Source organism: Megalobrama amblycephala, linkage group LG14, assembly GCF_018812025.1.
Source record: "Megalobrama amblycephala isolate DHTTF-2021 linkage group LG14, ASM1881202v1, whole genome shotgun sequence".
In the NCBI taxonomy this organism is placed as follows: domain Eukaryota; kingdom Metazoa; phylum Chordata; class Actinopteri; order Cypriniformes; family Xenocyprididae; genus Megalobrama; species Megalobrama amblycephala.
Genome location: NC_063057.1, coordinates 3,241,309 through 3,265,529, shown reverse-complemented (window position 1 = coordinate 3,265,529; position 24,221 = coordinate 3,241,309). Strand labels below are relative to the sequence as shown.

Genomic DNA, 24,221 nt, shown 5'->3' with positions numbered 1-24,221 from the left:
TTCTTTCACTAAGTTACATTTCATACTGCTGTAGTTCATGCAGATACACTTATTGTCCACAAGACGGCGCTGAAACACTGATCTGAAACTTTGAAATGCACGTGCCTGTTATATTAATTAGTAAAACACTGCTTTTAAACATAATTAAAAGTTTAGACGTTATATAATTTGTTGAACTGTGAACAAACGTGATAAATATCACTTAAGACAGATAAAAACAAATATATTTGACACAAACACAAACTAAAAGAATGTCAGCTCTTTCGTCACGTGTGTTGTGTTTACGCTCGAGGCCTGTGACTTTCAGCAGATCATTTTATCTGTCTTACCCCATCAGATGAGAGCTGATCTGACTCAGATCCTGACAAAACATTGATTAGTTTTCAAATATGTGAAAATTAAACTTCAGCTCTCTCACCCAGACCACAAATTCACTCGCCCAGAACACTAGCTTGACACTACAGCACTGAAATCAGTGACAGAAACTCGAGCGCAGTTTACCATCCGCTCCACTAGGCGGCGCGAGCGTGTTTCACTGTCAGCGCGACACCTTTGGGTCCTTGACAACAACGACGCTTGATGACAGTCGCTACGACACGTGCAGATGACAGCTATTACCACACAACTGCACATATTCCAGCAAATAAACCGACTCACAGTGCGATAAAATGCGGGAATCGAGTGTCATTAACTCCTCGGTAAGTAACTTTACACATAAACTGAATTTCTCTAGTAATGATCCTTGTTTAGTTTGATTGTGTTTGTACTGAAACATGGTTCTGTTGATGTCACAGCAGGGCTTGTCAGGTTCATTTTCTCAGTGTCTTTAAACTCAATCTTGTTGTTTAAATGCTGCTTGTTATTATATGAAGGCAGTCGCGTCTTCTGTGAAAGTTTCTCAGTTTGTTTACATGCTGTTCTCTCACTGAACTCACACTCACACCTTCAGAAGAACAGATGAATTGTAGTTGTTGCGTTTCCTTTATAATCTTTGAATGAATCGCCATCTGATATTCATATTAAAAGGCAGAATAATAAGGAATTGTGTTTTTATCATCGCTGTTGTTGTAGTCTTACTGAAGGCAATACTCTACTGGATTGATGTTTGTTATTAGAGTCAGTTGGAGTGTGAAGCTCTGATGTTCTGCTGCTTCATGCTTTAGTAGAGCTGCAGTGTTCAATATTTTATACTTGTTTAACTGGCAGTATTTTAATCTTAGATTTATGAGCTATTATTTCGACTTTAAAATCTGATGTTTTAGATATGCAATATGGAGTAATGTGTGTGTTTATTATGTGTTTCTCTACAGAATAAGGGATGTTTGGACACCCAGTCATCAGAAGCAGAGCTGTAGGAAGTGTGGACAGACATTGACTGTAATGATGGACTTCTGCTGATGGACAGGTAAGGCTTGTAATGTGTGTTTTTGGCTTGTAAATGTGTAGGTTACTATCATTTTCTTTTTGAGGGGTGGTCCCTTTGAAAAGCAAATGATGGTAATCTAAGTAGGTGGGGAAGGGACGGCGGTCCAAAAATTTATACAGCTAATTTTTCTTTTTCAGACAGAAAAGTATAACCCCTGCTGGACATCGTACCGGGGCTCAGGGGGGGACCCGACTCATCCCCGCCCCTTCACGCTCACACCATTCACTCATATCGCTGAGGTCTGGCTGGGATCGAACCAGCAACCTCTGAACCCGTGAGGCAGCGCTCTTAACCTGTGAGCCACAGATCTCATGTCTGAACATGTGCAGGAACTTATATTTCACTGTTTCCTGACCTGTGATTTACAATGAACTAGTTAAAGCTTTCAGGTGTCTGTCATGATTGAGGTGAGATTTGAACCCAAGCCTCTATTGCAGTTTCACCACCAGAGAACGTGTGTTTAGTCACTTGTGCCACTGTGACTTTCACACTGAAGTCTGACATTTGGGCCACTTTGTTGAATATAATGCCAACAATTTTACATAAGTGATAGTAGGATTTGAACCCATGTCTCCATCACAGTCTCATAACCAGGGAACATGTGTTTAGTCACTCACACCACTGTGACTTTCACACTGAATTCTGGCGTTGGGCCCACTTTGTTGGATATAATGCCAACAATTTAATGTTAGCAATAGTGGGATTTGAACCCAAGCCTCCGTCACAGTCTCGTCACCAGGGAACGTGTGTTTAACCACTTGTGCCACTGCAACTTTCACACTGAGTGTTGGAGTTTGGGCCACTTTGTTGGATATAATGCCAACAATTTCACATAAGCAATAGTGGGATTTGATCTCAGGACGTTCACATACAATCAGCAGTTAATCGTCCACTGAGCCACAGAGTCTGTGACAATCATGAGAAGTTTTTCATAGATTTTAATATTTTTAGCACCGTTTTTTGTAACACAGACAGTGTATTTGTGTTCTTGGCTTTGTCAGCTTTTACTGCCTCAAGAACATGAATCACTTCATAATTTAAACCATCTGAGTGAAATGAGTGACTGTATGTAAATATAATGTACACACACTCATGAGAATTTTCATTAAGATCTTTATTCATTCTTTACATGTCAAACTCAAACTGAAACACACACATGACTAGTAAACAGCATTTGTTTATTCAAGTAAATAGATTTGATATGAATTAGAAACACAGAGATCATCACACCTGCCTGGAAGTTTCTAGTAAAGCTGAAGACCTTGATTAGCTGCTTCAGGTGTTTGTAATGAGGTTGGAGCTAAACTCAGGAAAGTGGATCACCAGGAGCAGGATTAGACAGACAGCCCTGCTTCATTTCTTTTCTTCATATATGAATGCAGATACACTTATCGTCCACAAGGGGGAGACACTCTGACCTCAGAGGACTCTTAGATTCACCTCCTCCTCATCAGAGACACTGAAGATCCCCTCACTGAGTCTGTTGCTGGAAAACTGGACAACATTTCACATGCTGCTGTATTTTCAGGAAAACTTTTTTCTGTGGATGTTTGTCATTTAATTAAATAAATAAACAAATAAATAAATCAACCGGAATATTTAGCATAGTCTGATGGCTATATTTTTCTTTCAGTAAGTTAGATTTAATAAGTTCATGCTATAGTTTTCTGTTCATTCTCATACTGCTGTGGTTCATGCAGATACACTTATTGTCCACAAGACGGCGCTGAAACACTGATCTGAAACTTTGAAATGTACGTGCCTGTTATATTAATGAGTAAAACACTGCTTTTAAACAATTAAAAGTTTAGTCGTTATATCATTTGTTTAACTGTGAACAAACGTGATAAATATCACTTAAGACAGATAAAAACAAATATATTTGACAGAAAAACAAACTAAATTCATCTCAGATCTTTCGTCACGTGTGTTGTGTTTACGCTCGAGGCCTGTGACTTTCAGCAGATCATTTTATCTGTCTTACCCCATCAGATGAGAGCTGATCTGACTCAGATCCTGACAAAACATTGATTAGTTTTCAAATATGGGAAAATTAAACTTCAGCTCTCTCACCCAGACCACAAATTCACTCGCCCAGAACACTAGCTTGACACTACAGCACTGAAATAAGTGACAGAAACTCGAGCGCAGTTTACCATCCGCTCCACTAGGCGGCGCGAGCGTGTTTCACTGTCAGCGCGACACCTTTGGGTCCTTGACAACAACGACGCTTGATGACAGTCGCTACGACACGTGCAGATGACAGCTATTATCACACAACTGCACATATTCCAGCAAATAAACCGACTCACAGTGCGATAAAATGCGGGAATCGAGTGTCATTAACTCCTCGGTAAGTAACTTTACACATAAACTGAATTTCTCTAGTAATGATCCTTGTTTAGTTTGATTGTGTTTGTACTGAAACATGGTTCTGTTGATGTCACAGCAGGGCTTGTCAGGTTCATTTTCTCAGTGTCTTTAAACTCAATCTTGTTGTTTAAATGCTGCTTGTTATTATATGAAGGCAGTCGCGTCTTCTGTGAAAGTTTCTCAGTTTGTTTACATGCTGTTCTCTCACTGAACTCACACTCACACCTTCAGAAGAACAGATGAATTGTAGTTGTTGCGTTTCCTTTATAATCTTTGAATGAATCGCCATCTGATATTCATATTATAAGGCAGAATAATAAGGAATTGTGTTTCTGTCATTGCTGTTGTTGTAGTCTTACTGAAGGCAATACTCTACTGGATTGATGTTTGTTATTAGAGTCAGTTGGAGTGTGAAGCTCTGATGTTCTGCTGCTTCATGCTTTAGTAGAGCTGCAGTGTTCAATATTTTATACTTGTTTAACTGGCAGTATTTTAATCTTAGATTTATGAGCTATTATTTAGACTTTAAAATCTGATGTTTTAGATATGCAATATGGAGTAATGTGTGTGTTTATTATGTGTTTCTCTACAGAATAAGGGATGTTTGGACACCCAGTCATCAGAAGCAGAGCTGTAGGAAGTGTGGACAGACATTGACTGTAATGATGGACTTCTGCTGATGGACAGGTAAGGCTTGTAATGTGTGTATTTGGCTTGTAAATGTGTAGGTTACTATCATTTTCTTTTTGAGGGGTGGTCCCTTTGAAAAGCAAATGATGGTAATCTAAGTAGGTGGGGAAGGGACGGCGGTCCAAAAATTTATACAGCTAATTTTTCTTTTTCAGACAGAAAAGTATAACCCCTGCTGGACATCGTACCGGGGCTTCGGGGGGGGACCCAACTCATCCCCGCCCCTTCACGCTCACACCATTCACTCATATCGCTGAGATCTGGCTGGGATCGAACCAGCAACCTCTGAACCCGTGAGGCAGCGCTCTTAACCTGTGAGCCACAGATCTCATGTCTGAATATGTGCAGGAACTTATATTTCACTGTTTCCTGACCTGTGATTTACAATAAACTAGTTAAAGCTTTCAGGTGTCTGTCATGATTGAGGTGGGATTTGAACCCAAGCCTCTATCGTAGTCTCACCACCAGAGAACGTGTGTTTAGCCACTCACACCACTGTGACTTTCACAATGAAGACTGACATTTGGGCCGCTTTGTTGAATATAATGCCAACAATTTAATGTTAGCAATAGTGGGATTTGAACCCAAGTCTCCATCACAGTCTCATCACCAGAGAACATGTGTTTAGTCACTTGTGCCACTGCGACTTTCACACTGAAGTCTGACATTTGGGCCACTTTGTTGAATATAATGCCAACAATTTTACATAAGTCATAGTAGGATTTGAACCCATGTCTCTATCACAGTCTCATCACCAGGGAACATGTGTTTAGTCACTCACACCACTGTGACTTTCATATTGAATGTTGGAGTTTGGGCCACTTTGTTGGATATAATAGCAACTAATTAACACAAGCAATAGTGGGGTTTGAACTCTGGTCTCCATGATCAAAGCACAACACTTTATCACCTGAACCACTGAGTCAAGCTGTGTTGTAGACAGGGTTGTGTTGGGTGCTATGTTTCAAATGTAAAGAAACTAGCAAACATTGGACATAAACCTGCATTTTCACACACATAAGGCAAGCGTTCAACCTCTGAGCCTCAGAGTTGGTGATTTTGTGGCATTATATTATTAATATTTGTTCTTTTCTTAAATTTTTTTATTTAAAGTCAGCTAATTACATCAACATCTTAACATAAGCAGAGTGGTGTTACTGGAATCAAGCATATCTATTGAAGCAAATCACACATAGTTCAAAGGAACATTCTTCTCCACAAGGGTAACATTATAAAACTATCAAACTATAATAGAGAGCCACACAATCAACATTAAACAGATTTACAAACATAACCTTAACTCAATTATCTACAATTAACTGTAACATCTTTCATAAGTATCCCCAGCTTGAACATATACAGCTAATTAAACATTCATCTGTCACAGCCAATCAAAGACTTCGCCAGTCATAGACAAGAGAACTGTCGATTTAAGACTCTCAGAATATCATCTCAGAAGTCCCCAGGTGGAGACGTCTGGATATGACCTCCCCCCCTTCGTTTCCGACCTTCTCTCGACTCACCTGTCACGATCTGATCGAGATCATGCAGCGATGGTCATGGTCAGGTGACCACACATTCTTCTGAATCACCGCCACTTCCACACAAGTTCTTCTTAGTTTTGTCTTTGTAATAATAATAAATCCCACAAGAGTGAGATGTGAACCTGGATTCTCCACATGAGGGCGACACTCACACTTTTTTTTTTATTTTTTTATTTTTATTCACAATCACATATGAAAATATATCAGTTTCACATCTTAAACACACAGTGACATATGACTGTTACTGAAACATCAAATTATAGATTAACATATGCAGAAGCAAAAACGTGTACATTTTGTTTGTTAAAAATAATTTCTTAGATCTGCAAACTGAGTTTGTACTTTATTATTTTTTTTTTTAAATAAAACTATCACATTTAGTCTTTGTATAGACTATAATTCTTGTGCATTATTGCGATCTATGTCATGATTTGTTAAAATAAATCATGTAACTAAAAAACAAATACACGTGAAGCAAAAGAACGTTACCTGACGCCCTCCTGTGGTGAGTTGCGTGTATTACACTGTCATATCTTCATCTTGCTTTTAGGGAGTTGAACACAGTTATTTCATTAGGCCTACTTAACTTTGACAGATCATCACACTGTGTTCGGATGTGGGATATTCCTACTTGACGACATTATCGGATGTTTGGAAAATTATGTAAAAAGAAACAAAATGACAATGCTAGCATATGTTTAGATGTAGCACAGGTGTGCAATAAACAGAAGTCTGCTTAACGCATCTTACGCTTTTCTTATGTAATGCAGGAACTTTCACTCACTAATGTATTTTATTCACATAAAACTTTATGATAAACTACGTATTTCTGGGTGCCACCCTGTTTGTGTGATGTCATAAACCTGCATATCTCAGCAAAATCGCATTTGGAAATTTCTGCTAAAGAACTCCAACATCAAGCGGATTTAAAGTGGGACCACTTTCTTAGTAGGAAGTTAGAAATTCTGACTTTTTTAAATTGAACACAGTGGAAAGTTATTTGTTAACCTTTTCAAATGTAGATCATGTCTACAAAGTACATCAAACTATTCCATTTTTAATAATATGTACCTTTTTAGATGTGTGTCTGGCATCATACAGACATTACTTATGGCACCCATACAGTATGCAAACCTCTGTGAGCTGAATTTTAATGTTTATGACTGCAGTTGTTACAAGCAGTCTTACTTTTCTCCCATTTTCCATTCATCACTGCTTTATGTACATTGCAAGAAAAAGCAAAACCAAGACAAATGTATGTGTCAGGCAGAGATTTGCATTGGTTTGCCTTAAAAACTATACAAGTGTTATGAGGCATTTAAAGAACAAGGCAGAAATGGTACATAAAGACATTCAAATCTTAAAAGATGTAAACTTTTTTTGGTAGTTGTTATTTGTGAGGAAATCTACAGTATAGAGTAAAACCACAGATTAGCAGATATCAGTGTGTGTGAGGAGCAGGTCATCAGGTCATTTGAAAACTACAACCCCTAAAAGGACATGGTTTCTGGAAAAAATAATAGATCAGAGGAAAAAATATATGCCTATTTCAAAACTTTCACATTCTCTCGAAAAACTTAAACTTGCGTTCCCTTAAGAAACGTTGCGTTCGCTCGCAAAACCTTTGTGTTCCCACTAGAAACTTTACAGAGAAACTTTATGTTTGCCAACAAAACTTTTGCGTTTCCCTGAGAAACTTTGCATTCACTTGCAAAACTGTTGCGTTTCCCCAAGAAACTTTACATTTACTCGCAAAATTTTGCGTTCCCCTGAGAAACTGTGCATTAGATTGCAAAACATTTGCATTCACTGAGAAACTTCCCATTCCCTCACAAAACTTTATAGCTCAAATTTACGTTTCTCAGGAGAACATAAACATTTTGCAAGAGAACTCAAAAGCATTGATATGGAGCCCCTAAGGGAACAAAATATGAGACAGAAGGAAAAATAAGTCAGTGCTTTTGCACTCTCTCGCAAATGTTTTGCCTTCCCCTGTGTTCCCTCAAACTGTGATTTCACAAGTCATGTGATTTCAGTAAACAAGGCTTCGTTACATCATAAGTGTTTTGAAATTTCAATGGTTCACCACTGGGGGGCGTGACTTTGGCAGTTTGATACGCGATCCGAAACACTGATTCGAAACAAAAGATTCGTAAAGCTTCGAAGCTTCATGAAGCAGTGTTTTGAAATCACCCATCACTAGATATTGTTGAATAAAGTCGTTATTTAGTTTTTTTGGCGCACAAAAAGTATTCTCGTCACTTCATAACATTAAAGTTGAACCACTGTAGTCATATGTTTAAAATACGTCTTATAGCTTTCTGGGTATTGAAAGTGTTAATTGTCTTGCTGGCAATGCAGGCATCGGGTTTTATGAAAAATATCTTAATTTGTGTTCCCAAGATGAACGAAGGTCTTACAGTTGTGGAACGATATGAGGGTGAGTAATTAATGACAGAATTTACATTTTAGGGTGAACTAACCCTTTAAGACATGTTTTAAAAAATTGGCACAACATTTGTTCATTTAATCACTGTTGGGAATCAATATCTTTAGCAGATGTATGTTTCCAGCCTACTCCAGAAGACTTTTTTTTTTTTTTTTTTTTTAAAGATGCTCATTTGCATATTCTTTTAGCACCAAGGAGCAAGTTTGCAAGCTATTCATTGCACTTCTTGGCCTATTTGAATAGTTAAATCAAGATTTGATTGCCAAATGTGGTTGTCCTGCTCATGAGACGAGTGGCAAGAAATGATCAGAACCAATGATATAAAACAATGCATTTTAGCATTTTTTAAATTCCCTGTTCTTTGCTCTGTTATATCAGGCATTGCTTAATGCACGCGTTCATTTGTTTTCAGTAGTTTATAATATGTACAATCAAAATTACTTTTCCACACACACACACACACACACACACAAAAAAAACTTTCACATAGTTAAGTTAACATGCTTTCATCACAGTCGTCCACTGGCAACCTGGAAATTCGTTCCTTTATGGCAGTGTGGCATATTATTTTAGCATATCTGTTTGTTATAATGTAGTTTGTGAATAACACCTGGGGTCAGTCAGAGGTAGGGAGGGAGGGGCTCGAGGGGGTTAATGCTGCTTTCTGTACAAAGGTTTCTTACAACTCTAGAAACAGACATTCACTCATCCTCTGAGGACTGCGCGACGGAGCACCAGACGAGTGACATCCAAAGGTTTGCATGTCTTATTACTTATTTATTTTTGTTTATTTGTAGTGATTTTTTGTTCATCAATGTCTGATCATAAACTTTTCAAGCTTTATTTTGTGGAACTGTCTGTTTGTTGTTAAATGACACCATGATTTTGAGTCTCTTTTTTAACATGAAAGGGCATATATTGTGAGGACTCATTTAATATCATTTTTATAATTTAGCATTTATTTAATAATATAGTTTAATAATTAAATTAAATGAAATATACTAACTATAGGGTATCATATAGGCCTAAGAGCTTTTTCATTCATTATTTGAATTTAATTATTGTCTGAAAAATTCCCCTGAAATGATCAAACATAAACATCCCATTTTCATTCAGTCCAAGAGTTGCACAAATATTCATAAGACACTTAAAACTCTGTTGAGCATTTTCCTAAAGTTAAATCACATTTTAACTCATTGTTGATCAGTACTCAATTATCAAAGTACTGTTGCTGAAGTTGTTTTCAATTATATTTTCAGTTATTGCTGCTTATCGGTACAATAACTTTTGTCTCTTTTCAGTCACTATGCTGTACTTTCTTAGCTTCATTCTGCTTCTGGGTGAGACACACATATACGCAAACAAATCCTTCTATTTAACAATTATACACATTGTGTATTGTGACTCCCCTCAACTTTTTGTATTTTTCAAACAGACTGTGTAGAAAATGCAGCTGTCAGTACAACCAATAACGCTATGGTGAGGTTGGTGAATGGTGATAATGAATGTTCCGGAAGGGTCGAGATTTACAATGATGACTGGGGCACCATTTGTGATGAAGGGCTGGATGAAATCGAAGGCGAAATGATCTGCATAGAAGCAGGTTGCAGTTCTCTCATATCCATAAAGCGTGGTGCTTTGTTTGGCGAGGGTTCGGGACCATTACTGACGGATGACCTGAACTGTTTTGGGAATGAGAGCTCGGTGCTCAACTGTGAATGGGATAACCACACCGACACGTGTGACCACACGAAAGACGTTGGAGTTGTCTGTGGCTGTAGGTTACATCGTTATCTAAATCATATATTATTCCAACACTCCTAAATAAAAAGGTTCCAAAAGGGAGGTTTTCTAGCAATGCAAAATGAGAACTATTTTGGGTTTCCTACAGAATCTTTTGCGTGAAGAATATTTTATTAATTTAAAGAACCTTTTTTCACTATTAAAGAACATTTTGTGCATTGGAAAGGTTCCATGGATGTTAAAAGTCATGGAACCGTCAATGCCAACAAAGAACATTTATTTTTAAGAGTGAAAGAACTTACATATTGTTTCATTGTTTCATAGCCATCATAAGGTTTCAAGATGGCAGTGACATGTGTTCAGGGAGAGTGGAAATTTTCCACAACAGAGAATGGGGAACGGTCTGTGACACCACCTGGGATTTCATGGACGCATTGGTGGCATGCACAGAAGGTGGCTGTGGAAGTCCAGTGGCTTTATACTACAATGCTTATTTCAAGCAGGGATCGGGTAAAGTATGGATGGATGGCATCAGCTGCAAGGGCCGTGAGACTTCATTGAAAAATTGTGTGTTTAGCGGTTGGGGATTGAGTACCTGTACACATGCGGATGATGCTGGAGTCACCTGTTCAGGTGGGTATTCCCCCACTTGAGTCTAAAATGAAAGTAAAGAAATACACTATATCTTTACATACACTGATTTTCATCAATCCAAGGCTACGTTCACACTTTTTGGGATTGATGAACAGATTTACCTAAAGGTGTGAGTCTCGAAATATCCCGTTCACACAGCAACTATACAGTAGCATCTCAAATACTGAAATACGTCAAGAGTCCAATCAAGCTGTGAGTTAATCTGTCAAATCTTCAGTAACCGTGGTTGTGAGTCCTGAAAATGTACAGGTGCGAGTACAGTTATAGAATGCGGTTGTCACTCTCCTGTAAATACCGAAATGTGTGTGAATGTAACTGTATTAAGGACTCAAATACAGAAATGACAACCATAGTTTATTTCTGCGTGAATGTGGCCTAAATGAATCCAATCCGATTTCAGATTCTTGCTTATATGAACACTAAACTTTGCATTCCCATTAGACTTGGCGGGTTTGTTTTCAGGCAGACCATTAAAGAATGCAACACGCACATATCCCGTTTCCATTTTTGTGTGCCTTAAAGGGATAGTTCACCTAAAAATGAAAATAACCCCATAATTTACTCACCCTCAAGCCATCCTAGGTGCATATGACTTTCTTCCTTCAGCTAAACACAATCAGAGTTATAGTAAAAATATCCTGGCTCATCCAAGCTTTATAATGGGAGTGATTGTAGGATGAGTTTTTGAAGTCCAAAAAACTGCATCCATCTATCATAAAATGTACTCCACGCAGCTCAAGGGTCTTATTAAAGGCCTTCTGAAGCAAACTGATGCATTTGTGTTAGACAAATATCCTTATTTAACACTTTATAAAGTAAAATACTGAGCTTCCGGTGCAACAGCCATATGCCTTCGACTTATGTCCAAAAAGCGTCAACTTCTACGATGTAGTAAACAATGACAAGACGCACTACGCATTATAACATAGGACATAGGCATTGAACATCATGGCATTGTGTACTACGTCATGGAAGTTAATGCTTTTTGGATGCAAGTCGAATGCATATGGCTGTTGCACTGGAAGCTCGGATGTCTTGAGGGTGATTAAATTATGGGGTAATTTTCATTTTGGGGTGATCTAACCCTTTAAGCATCAGACGTTCAGTCAGCGGCCCATCGTCATGACATCTGAGCCTGAGACTACATTAAGATTAACATTTTTGTTTACATGTGTATTCGGGTATTCAGAAGAAAACTTCAGCGCATGCGCAGTATATGTGGAGCTACCATCAGTATAATAGTCATTTTTTGCATTCTTTTTTCTGTATAGGTTATGGTTAGCTGACAAGCTGAGCTTTTTTATATTTAGTAAATAGTCTCCTCCACTGAGCAGCTCGTAACACGTAATCAAACTAGGTTTTTTCCAATTGATAGGATTATTCCAGGTCAACACCACCCCTTTCAATCCAATTGAAATGTAATTCGGATCGAGCTCAGCTGGATCAATTGAGGTGTTTACATGAAGGCTTTTCTATCTGTGACTAACAGATTATTTGAGTGCATCTAAACGTAGCTACTGTAAGCTCATGCTGGTAGAGCATTTTACTCACAAACGTCATCCTTTCTTTTCTTTAGAGGTTAGGCTTATAGATGGAGATAACTCTTGCTCCGGGAGGGTGGAGGTCCTCTATGAAGGTTATGGATGGGGAACGGTTTGCGATGACGGTTGGAATCTGTTGGGTGGAGATGTGATCTGCAAACAGGTCAATTGTGGGAGTGGACTGAGTGTCGTGGGTGGATCGTTTTTTAATAAGGGTTCAGGTAGTATATGGGTGTATGACACTGCATGTTCTGGGACTGAAATATCTCTGAAAAGCTGCATTTCAGGGACCAAGAGTAAACAGTTTCCACACAACAATGATGCAGGAGTGATCTGCAGAGGTAAGTGTGAACAACAAACTCCAATGATTATTTCCAGTGATTGCACGTCAAATGTAACGTGAATTAATCTGAATTATTCTCTTTTCAGAGGCCAAACTGGTAAATGGCACAAACATTTGTTCTGGCACAGTACAGATTCGTTATAGTGGAGATTGGGGCACTGTATGTGACAACAATTGGGATCTACTGGACGGTCTTGTGCTGTGTCGAGAGCTCGGCTGTGGTCCTCTTACAGGGACGTACGCTGGAGCTTATTTCGGGATCGGTTCAGGTAACATATTGATGGATAATTTACTGTGTACCGGGAGTGAGTCCTCACTGGAGGAGTGTCAATTCTCTGGCTTGGCAGACAGCCTCTGTACACATTCTCAGGATGCAGGAGTCATCTGCGGAGGTAAATTCAAACAAGAAGAGGTTTGAAATGAACAAATGTGATTATTTACACACTTAGCATCTAGTTTTGTTGTAAGAAAAGAATAGGATGCATGTTGAAACTTGCACATTTTAGGGTTAGTTGTCACTCTTTTCTCAGCATAGGTTTATTTCTGAAAGTCAATTTCTGAATAGACTCAAAACTTTAAAGTTTTGACTACTAAAAAGCTTATTGACATTTCTAATGTTATGGACCTTTTGCACATTTCGTGGTTCTCATGACAACCAGCTGTGAAAATAATATGTAAACAGTGTACAGTTATTCTATGCATGTTGTCTGAGATATGTACTTACTCTGTCTCTCAGAAGTGAGATTGGTAAATGGAGGCAGCAGTTGTTCTGGAAGGGTGGAGGTGCTTAGAGACAATCAGTGGGGAACTGTTTGTGGAGACAGCTGGGATATGACTGACGCTGAAGTTGTCTGCAGAGAGCTGGGGTGTGGAAGTCCGGTAGAGGTAAAGACAGACGGCTATTTTGGAAGTGGTATAGGACCAATATGGATGGATGATGTGAAATGTACAGGCACTGAGACCTCAGTGAAGAACTGCAAATCAAACGGATGGGGAGAACACAACTGTGTGCACGCAAAAGATGCAGGTGTCATCTGCCGAGGTAAAATATAATTTTTTTTTTTACATGTATATGTTACCAAAATATATACCCATTAAAGGGCCCTATTGACTTTTCTGGGGTTTTCAAGTGTCATCATAGTTGGATAAACTTCTATAGTGGTGAACAGAATCTACAATATAATTTTTGCATTCCAATTTGCCCCAATAGCAAAAAATCAAGACGTTGTTCCCTATTAGAAACTCTCACACAGCAGCATTAACTAGTTTTTTGTAATTTAATGCTAAAGTAATTAAACACAAAGTATAGTGTTATAAATGTGTGGTAATAACTGGAAATGCATCATCAAAGTCTGTGAAAATATTTTATCACTTTAATTAGGGGTCTAAATATTTACTCTGACAACTGTTTGAAAATCGCAATTGCAACTGGATCTTGATGAAATGGATTATTTTGGATCAATTCATAACATACAACTTTGATGTTAGCCTTAAAAAAAGCCTGGGAATGCTAACGGATATCTACAGACCCCGTCAGTAAAAAGTCCATAAACAAAAATGGTTACACTTTATTTTGATGGTCCCATTTAGACATCAAAATAAAGTGTAGTGGAAAAAAAAACGTATTGAATTCTGTTACAAATACATTGAATTATAATTGTCAGATGGACATATCATGCATTTTTACACCTCTATTATACGTAGACACAACAGGAACTCTTCTGACTTCTTTCTAGAGGTGAAGCTGGTGAACACGAACAACACCTGTCAGGGCACAGTGCAGGTGTTTCATGATGGCCGCTGGGGGACAGTGTGCCACAACAGCTGGGATATCGCAGATGGTTTAGTACTCTGTAGAGAGCTGGGCTGTGGTGGAAATGCAGAGCCATTGACAAATGCCCATTTTGGGGCCGGTGAGGGGCCGATATGGATGGATTCCCTAAGATGCAGTGGAGATGAGTCAAACCTCAGGAAATGCCAATTTGATGGATGGGGAAACCATCAATGCATTCATGCATATGATGCAGGAATCATCTGCAGAGGTGTGTCCATGTCCATGCATTTGCAAATATTAAGCAAAAAAAAAATTATTTCTCTATTAAACATTAAATGATAAACTAAAACAATACAGCATCATCATAGGGGAAAACAACAAATATCAATATATATAAATGCTTGAAAATTTATCTTTTTTGATATATCAGATTTTATCACCATATTAAGATTTGCTATCTCCTTTACAGAGATTAGAAATGTGCTCAGGATTAAGGTGAACGCTGACTCCGTCAACCCCAACGAACCTTCACACATGACAAAACTACTGGACAAAGTAATGAATGTTCCTAATTCAATTATCTTTTTTTCCACTTTTCTATTATTGCCATTGAGTGTCTGTGATCTCGTTCATCTGAACTGCACAGATTAAAAAAGAGGTCGAAAAGAATGGAAATTTCTCAGTCAAGTGGAGAGCTCAGCCGAATGGGCAAGTGTTTCAGGAACAGAAATTATTTGATCCCTGAAAGGTTTGTAAACTCCTTCTGAATGGGCTTTTAAAGATGTAACGTGAATTTAGAATTTCAGGTCTCTATTCAAATAGTTAAATGCTTTTGTTTCTGTTTTTCCACAGAAGCCAAATTACCTTTCGTGACAAATTCAAGAGAACAGCAGAATCATCCAGATGATGAAGAAATTTTAAGTGTTTGTATATTAAAAAAGGGTTAATACATTTCACAACAAAATAAAGCATAGCATAAAGAACATCATTGTTTAGGTTGCAGCAGATCAAAGTCAGTGAAGGTTTGTCATTTTGAAGGCCTTCATCAGTGGTTGAAGATGAAAGGAAAATAAAAATGTAAAACTGATTTTCTTTACATGTTAAATATTTATTAGCTTTCTGATGCAATATATATTAATACAACATAACCTCCTAACATATTTAAATATTCTACTGTATAAGATAAATATGTATTCATTTATATGGTGTTACAAAAATTTAAAGCCGATTAATCAAGTGTCACAGAAAGTACTTTTTTTTTCTTTTTTTGAAATACAATTCTTGTAAATAAATAAAAATCATCTACATTATTTCACTTTGGTCTTTCTCTCTTCCTGACACTATAGGAAACACCAGTACCTTATATACACATTTAATTTCCATATATACAATATACATAATTATGGTGTTTAAAAGTGCTGTAGACATAAGGAATCTCTGTAACACTTTACAATAAGGACTCATTTGTTAATATTTGCTAATAAAAATACAACTCATCCCCTTGGAATTATAAGGTTCTATCTGCGTTCTGAGCAGTTTTGAGATATCGAGCTTCAAAGGTTTTGCTTTCCATATAGCAAAAACTGAATTGTGGAACAAGTTTCTTTCAAACATGAAAATGACAGGGAGCCTAAATGTATTCTTAATGTACAATATCAAAATCCTCTCAAATTTGTAAATGGGGATTTTGGGACGGGTCAAATGCAGATAGAACCTTTCTAAATGAATATTTTTTTTCTTGTTCAGGTTAAGCATAAAAGGCAGTGCTAAATATTTTATCCAGGGCAGATGTTAAATTTAGGCAGGAATATGATGGGTAATTTAACACATTGTAGGAACCATTTAAGTTTAATTTTCCCTTTGTTTAGACAGAAAGCAGCTACTGTAATACATCTGAGCAGGACTTTATTCCACTGAAAGTGGAACAGGTAAAATGGCTTTCTCGCTAGATGACAATATGGCTGAAATAACATGCTAACATTTATTGTTGTAATCAAGATCCCATCAATTAAATGAAGACATTTTAAGACTAAAAAAAACTGCAAGAAAACAGACAATGCTTCAGCAAAGGTGTTTAACAAAGTTTAATAAACATTGAAAAATGTTTCACTGACTACTTATAATTAAAAATATTTCACATTTAAAATATTTAAATTACTTCAACTATGCAACAACTCAGTTTTCACCAACAATGTAAAATTTAACATTTCATCTCACTTAGCCTAATCTATTATACACTTTAATCCAGTATGCCATAGAGCAGAGATTTATGACCATACATCTCAATTCAAGTAGCCTACACAGGATGGATCAATGTTAAAACATAACCTAATATATACATAACTTCCCCTCGTATGACAAAGACGTACGGAGCCCCTAAAGGGACATGGTGGTGGAAAAAAAATAGAAAGGAAGGAAATTTTAAGTGCCTCGCAAAAATTTTGCGTTCCCTCGCAAAGATGTTTGCGTTCCCTCACAAAGTTATAATCGTTCCCTTGCTGTGATCTCGGACAAACACTTCATCTTTAATGTCCCGCTGGCTGGCAGTAGTGTTTCAGTTAGTTACATACGTTAATAATACACACAAATAATGCGCGGCTCATAGAGTGTGAACTTGTGGGACTCAAATATAACGAAATGCAGTCAGTGCTTATGTCAACAAGCTACAACAACCCAATTTTCCTCAAATATGCTTTATAATAAATTGGTCTCTATGAGCAAGCGGCGGAGATACACGTCTGAAGGGACCGTCTGAAAAGTGCAAAACCCAAAACCCTTTTGCTCATTTTATATTATGAAAAATACTCAATAACTTCACTGTAACACACTGTACTGTCACCAAATTTAGTTCATACATCACTGTTCTCCTGCTGGTTAGGTACTACAACACTTAGTTTGATTTAAAAAAAAAAAAGCATAACTTTTATGATTATTAAATTATTAAATAAAATCAATAACTTCACTGTTATTAGTAAAAATATTAAATAAATTGTAATGCCATCAAATCCAGTAAGCAATTATCATGCAAAAGCTGTTGTATGTATGTAAGCTGTGTACCAACATCATTTGTGTAAAGAAGGTGCTAAAGTTTATGTGCTACTTGCCAAATTAAGTGTTGTAGTACCTAACCAGCAGGAGAGCAGTGATGTATGAACTAAATTTGGTGACAGTGCAGTGTGTTACAGTGAAGTTATTGAGTATTTTTCATAATATAAAATGAGCAAAAGGGTTTTGGGTTTTGCACTTTTCAGACGGTCCCTTCAGACGTGTATCTCCGCCGCCTGCTCATAGAGACCAATTTATTATAAAGCATACTTGAGGAAAATTGGGTTGTTGTAGCTTGTTGTCTAGGTAACTATGATTGTAGCTGCATTTGTGTTTTAACAACGTTTAGCTCACGAGTTATTAACCCGGGAAGCTCGAATCTGTGACTATATTGCCAACTTTACTGAACTGCTTGACATAAGCACTAGCATTTCTTTATAATTGAGTACAACAAGTTCAAACTCTAAGAGTTGCACATTATTTGTGTGCATTATTAACGTATGTAACTAACTGAAACACTACTGCCAGCCAGCGGGACATTAAAGATGAAGTGTTTGTCCGAGCTCACAGCAAGGGAACGATTATAACTTTGCGAGGGAACGCAAACATCTTTGTGTGGGAACGCAAAGGTTTTGCGAGGGAACGCAAACATCTTTGCAAGGAAACGCAAACGTTTTGCGAGGGAATGCAAAGTTTCTCAGGGGAACGCAAAAGATTTGAAAAAAAAAAAAATTCCTCCCATCCCAAATTTTTTTTCCACCAGCACTTAAAATTTCCTTTTTTTTCCCACCACCACGTCTCTTTAGGGGCTCTGTAATGACGTGACTGGAAATAAGCAAATAGACTACAAAATCTGAACCTATCCTCTTAATAGCGCTGCTTGCTAACTGCTGGCTAACGCTGAAAATAACAACTCAGCAACAGATACAGCAAAACACACAAAAAGACTGTAATTCCCTGGAATTTGGGCTGCTGTCATTGACAAGATCATAAATAAAATAGTCGATCATGAGGTTTCTTATAAACACCGCGTTGTGTGTAATTATTTAGTCTTCTCTTCACCGATTTTCGTGCACTCTCTTTCGCTATCGCGGCGACATAAAGAACTCTGATCCTGATTGGTCCTCATGTGTGTATTCGAAGTGCTGATTGGCTCACGCAGATAGAACCTTATAGAACCAAGTTTGAGTGTGACTTAGAACCTTTTTGTTTTCTAAAAAAAGTACCAAAATATACACAACTTAAGGAAATATCACATAATGTAAATAAGTTGTCACAGAATATGGATTGTGAATAACTCAATTTTGACAAAAATGTCAGATAGAACCTTATAAATCCAAGGGGATGAACTGTCCATTGTTTGTTCATGTTAGTTCACAGTGCATTGACTAATGTTAAAAAATACTACTTTTGATTTTAATAATTAGTAATAGTTGAAATTAACATTAACATTAACTAAGATTAATAAATCCTGTAAAAGAATTGTTCATTCTTAGTCCATTTATCTAATGTACTTAACTAACGTTAAAGGGTTAGTTCACCCAAAAATGAAAATTCTGTAATTTATTACTTACCCTCATGTCGTTCCACACCCGTAAGACCTTCGTTAATCTTCGGAACACAAATTAAGATATTTTAGTTGAAATCCGATGGCTCCGTGAGGCCTCCATAGGGAGCAATGACACTTCCTCTGATGGCCGATTTCAAAACACTGCTTCATGAAGCATCGGAGCACAAATGAATCAGTGTGTCGAATCATGATTCAGATCGCGTGTCAAACTGCCAACGGCTGAAATCACATGACTTTGGCGCTCCGAACAGCAGATTCGATACAACGATTCATTTGTGCTCCGATGCTTCACGAAGCAGTGTTTGGAAATCGGCCATCACTATATAGGCTAAGTCGTTTTTTTTTTTTTTTGGCGCTCCAAAAATATTCTTGACGCTTTATAATAATAATATTTAACCACAGTACTCACATGAACCGATTTAAATATGTTTTTAGTACATTAATGGATCTTGACAGAGGAAGTGTCATTGCTCCCTATGGAGGCCTCACAGAGTCATCGGATTTCAACTAAAATATCTTAATAATTTGTGTTCTGAAGATTAATGGATTATGGGTGTGGAACGGCATGAGGGTAAGTAAGAAATGACAAAATTTTCATTTTTGGGTGAACTAACCCTTTAACAAATGAAACCTTATTGTAAAGTGTTACCAGCATCATAAGGCATTTCTCCCTCAGGCAAATTCCGTGGGAAGGTCTGATTTGATTGACTAGCGCTCAGTTAGTGTTACTTGAGCCCCACCACATTTTTTTTTTTTAGATGACTTTCAATTATAATTATGAAGAGAAAATAGCATTACTCCTTTATAATTAAGGTTAGAGTCTGTGTTTTCTTTCCTCTCTCTCATTCAAAAAAGACCTGTGAATATAACAGGTTTATGATTAAAATATAATTATAATATTACATAATATTTACATACAGAGATACAAAACCATTTGGTTTACAAACCTGAGGCTGTTCTCTGTTTGTGAAACACCTGCTCATCAGGCTGTGTTCTCCAGTTCACACTATACTTCCCTGTTCTTTGTACCACCTTCCTTATCTGTGAAATTCAGATAATAAGAAAACACTCAAGCTACACATCACACTTATTGAGCAGATAATGAACCTCACCATGTCCAAAAGATTCTTCTTGATATCTGGGTCATTGACATTGACTCCAGTCTTGGCCTTCACCACAATCCTGACCAAAACTCGTCTCACAGTTTCTGTGAAGCAAAACATTGACAGGAGCTTTAAAGGATGAATACGGTTTGTCGTAACGGCATATTTTTGTTGCACTTGATTTTGTCAAATGGGAATTGATTGGATGGTTCTGGTTTGCTATTGGTCAATCTCATGTGAGTGACAGGTTGTCCCGCCCTCACGCCAATAAACACATTATCAGATAAGAGGAGGGGAAGATATTTTTATAAAAGATTACGAGGGCACGCAAATTAAAAAAAATAAATAAAAAAAATAACGATGTGCACTGATAAATCATATATAATAAATTCTGCGACATTCCGTAAAAATAGGAATTGTTTATTTTGATTTCATGGTGACTTTAAGATATACATCATTTGAGAAGCTGACTTGTAAGATGATCTTACTTTGGCAAAAAACTCCCGCATGAAGGTTATTCAAACAACTGCTCACACCCCAACCAGTAAAAGGACAATCCTGCACAGTTCGCTCATTTCCTGTACAGGCCACATTATCCATCCAAATCTGCCCGACTGAGGGAGCCAAATACGCCTTTGGCTCTGCAATTTCTCCACAGTCCAGCTCTTGACACAACACTGTAGCATCTTCTAGATCCCAACCAGTGTGACACACTGCGCCCCATTGCCCACGATACCGAATCTGAACACTGCCTTCACATGCACTGAAACCATTCACCAGCTTCACATCTGTTGAAAGAGTGATTTTACACATAAACCCTTACAAATTGCAGCCATTTAATATTTTAAAGGTAAAACAGACAAAACCTCTTTTTAAATGCAATTCTGATCTTGAACTGCTTTTAAAACAAAACTAATTTATGCGCAACATAAAAAACAACAGGATATTCTTTTAGAATGACAAAAAGTAAGCAATGAGTAATAACATTTTACTCTGAACTCTGCCTTCAAAGCAATATGTAAAATGTGTCAGGCACTTTTTTAACTCACTGTTACAAGTGACTCCAGCATCTTTTAAATGTTCACAGCTCCGTATACCCCATTTTGTTGATATACAGTTCACCAATGAAGCCTCACTCCCAGTACATTGTGCAGCGTTCATCCATACGGGTCCTAAACCTGGTCCAAAATAAGCAGCACTCTTTGCCTCGATCACATTCCCACAGTCCATCTCTCTACACACCACTGCAGCATCTGACAGATCCCAGTCATCATCACACACTGTTCCCCATGTTCCATTATACTGAACCTCCACTCGTCCAGAACAGGAGTCACTGCCGTTTACCAACCTAATAAAGGCTAACATATAAAAAGATTAAAGGGATCAGAATCTTTACTCAATAAATGCAATATTTACATAGCTTTAATCCACCTTCACAGATGACTCCAGCGTCTTCTTGATGTCCACAGTTATGCATTCCCCAACCAGGTGTCCAACAGTTCTTTAGTGAGGACTCAGTGCCAGCACAATTTACATCATCCATCCATATCTGTCCTGATCCTTGTCCAAAATAAGCAACACTCTTTGCCTCTTTCACATTCCCACAGTCCATCTCTCTACACACCACTGCAGCATCTGACAGATCCCAGCCATCATCACACACTGTTCCCCATATTCCATTATAGAGAACCTCCACTCGTCCAGAACAAGAGTTGTCTCCATTCACCAACCTCAAAAAAGCTTCGACTGGAGGTCCATTTCCGAAATCTGTATTAATAATAAAGAGTTTCACACAAACCCATAACATATTTCTTATAAAAAATTATTTTTTTATTAAAAAAATGTGGTGTAGAAGCAATTCACTCAGACATTGCTAAATTTCACAATGAATTAAATGTGAAATTTTCAAGTCGAAAGAATGAAATAGTACTTTTGTTGACAACTTCAAAAAACAATTTTTTTACATTGTTACTTTATGATACAGAAATAGAGAGATCAGTGTGTTTGTGTCTGCATGTTTCTTCATACCCAACACAAGAATGAGCCACAAGAAGTGGAACATTGTGCCTGAAAGAAATAGAAAATCATGGTCACGCTTTAGTTTAGCTTCCAATTCCCACTATTAACTATGACTTTTGCCTCAATAGACTCCTAATTACTGCTTATTAATAGTTAGTAAGGTAGTTGTTAAGTTTATGTATTGGATTCAATTAAGGGATGTAGAATATGGTCATGCAGAAGAAGGCATTATTATGTGCTTCATAAGTACCAATAAACCGCCAATATCCTAGTAATATGCATGCTAATAAGCATCTAGTTAATAGTATGAAACTAAAGTTTTACCAAAATTATTAATGTCTTTGTTTTGCCTAATAAATAAGAAAAAGTCAACTTCAAGGTCTGTTCTATTGTTTAAATATAGTTTCTGCAACAAAAAAACAAAAAAATGTTTGCAGAATCAGATTATAACACAAGCATCATCATCACATTTATTTTTTTGCAACTAGAAAACTGTTTCATTGTGCTTTGGTCTAGAATCTTACCTAGCAGAGTTCAATTTCAAGCCAGTTGAAAAATTCAGTAACTACAAATTACACAATCAACAAAAAAGATTGAGAAAGGGACAGTGTTTTGATAAGCTTTTGAGGCACATAAAGTCAACTATAATTACAAAAATTGACAGTATCTAATAAAAAGGCTTCATTATTAGATGTCTTTAACCTGTTAATATGTCAGTCCTTCCGGGAGTGTCTTCGTCTCTGTGATGGTGTGAGATCAAGTTTCCAGGTGATATTATTTGTATGTAGAAGCTGCCTTCTTGGCTCCTCCCTTCAGATGCCTTTACTAGACAATGATCAACATCAGAAAGAAAGCTCTTACTGTGCAACAGTTCATATTCAGAGTCATTGAGAATGCAACCTTATTAAATGCTCAATTAGTCATGAAACCAAGAGTGAATTTCTCATCTGCAATACGTAACACGTAATACGAACAACATTCAACATATTTTTTCATGTCATGATTTGATTTCAGTGCGAATCCACTCAATTATTATTTGGGAATTATGGGAATGCTCTGCTCTGTGTAAAGGAGATCTGTCAGTATTCAAATATCTTGATGATATAATTTTGGTGGGCCAGTTTCATGGAACTTCCTTTACATTTTCTTTTTTGTTTGTTTGTTTTTTTGTCGGTGGGCCAGTTTCATGTAAATTCCTGTGAAAAGACATGCAAAGCACATGAAAACAAAATGTCAAAAATTACAAACACCAGCTCTAGATTTGTTTGTATTTCCATGGACACCCTGGTCAACCCATCATATGAGCAAAGTTCACATGTACAAACCTGATTCCAAAAAAGTTGGGACACTGTACAAATTGTCAATAAAAACAGGATGCAATGATGTCGAAGCTTCAAATTTCAATATTTTATATATCAAATGTTTAAACCGAGAAAACATTTCAAAATGTCTCACTTTCAACATTTGACATGTTGTCTATATTCTATTGTGATTAAAATATAAGTTTATGAGATTTGTAAATTATTGCATTCCTTTTTTATTCACAATTTGTACAGTGTCCCAACTTTTTTGGAATCGGGTTTGTACAAGGTCAAGGATTGAAATGGAATAAGTTTACCCATCAGATGCAATAAAAACAGTTCCTTTACTAAATACTCGATATATGCTTGGTTAAAAACACATTCACAAAGCAAGTGTCAGAGAGTCTGTTACACACTAAGTTATATCCCTATAAACAAATGCATCAGAGTTTTTCTTAGAATGGGAAGTTTGCATATTTGTCAGGTTTAAATAGTAATTTGATTATGCACAGGTATTTTGTGAATTTCTAGATGTTTTGTTAATCAAATGTGGATCCCAATGTTATGTTTATGGGTGGAAAAAAAAAAAAAATGCACACGTAGGTGTACATTCCCATTTATATTAATCCATTTGTATGGCAGAACA

General features: G+C 37.1%; 1 protein-coding gene and 1 long non-coding RNA gene across 4 annotated transcripts; both read left to right on the top strand.

Moving 5' to 3' along the window:
* The first annotated feature begins 448 nt into the window (after positions 1 to 448).
* Positions 449 to 4,894, top strand: LOC125244324. 3 transcript variants are annotated; one of them, XR_007179306.1, is made up of 5 exons: positions 449 to 698; positions 1,311 to 1,405; positions 1,564 to 1,721; positions 4,392 to 4,486; positions 4,649 to 4,894. It is a non-coding gene; the product is annotated as an uncharacterized LOC125244324 (long non-coding RNA). The 3 variants fall into 3 exon arrangements; XR_007179305.1 differs by having other exon boundaries at positions 451 to 698; positions 4,645 to 4,894; XR_007179304.1 differs by lacking the exons at positions 449 to 698; positions 1,311 to 1,405; positions 1,564 to 1,721 and adding an exon at positions 3,604 to 3,779 and having other exon boundaries at positions 4,645 to 4,894.
* A 3,337-nt stretch (positions 4,895 to 8,231) lies between these two features.
* si:dkey-14d8.21 (deleted in malignant brain tumors 1 protein) lies at positions 8,232 to 15,832 on the top strand. Its single transcript, XM_048157096.1, has 9 exons — positions 8,232 to 9,822; positions 9,918 to 10,259; positions 10,550 to 12,761; positions 12,850 to 13,155; positions 13,500 to 13,805; positions 14,500 to 14,805; positions 15,007 to 15,092; positions 15,184 to 15,285; positions 15,390 to 15,832. Exons 3-8 carry the CDS (start codon positions 12,407 to 12,409, stop codon positions 15,280 to 15,282), a joined length of 1,458 nt encoding a protein of 485 aa, XP_048013053.1. The 5' UTR covers positions 8,232 to 9,822; positions 9,918 to 10,259; positions 10,550 to 12,406; the 3' UTR covers positions 15,283 to 15,285; positions 15,390 to 15,832.
* Positions 15,833 to 24,221: the final 8,389 nt, after the last annotated feature.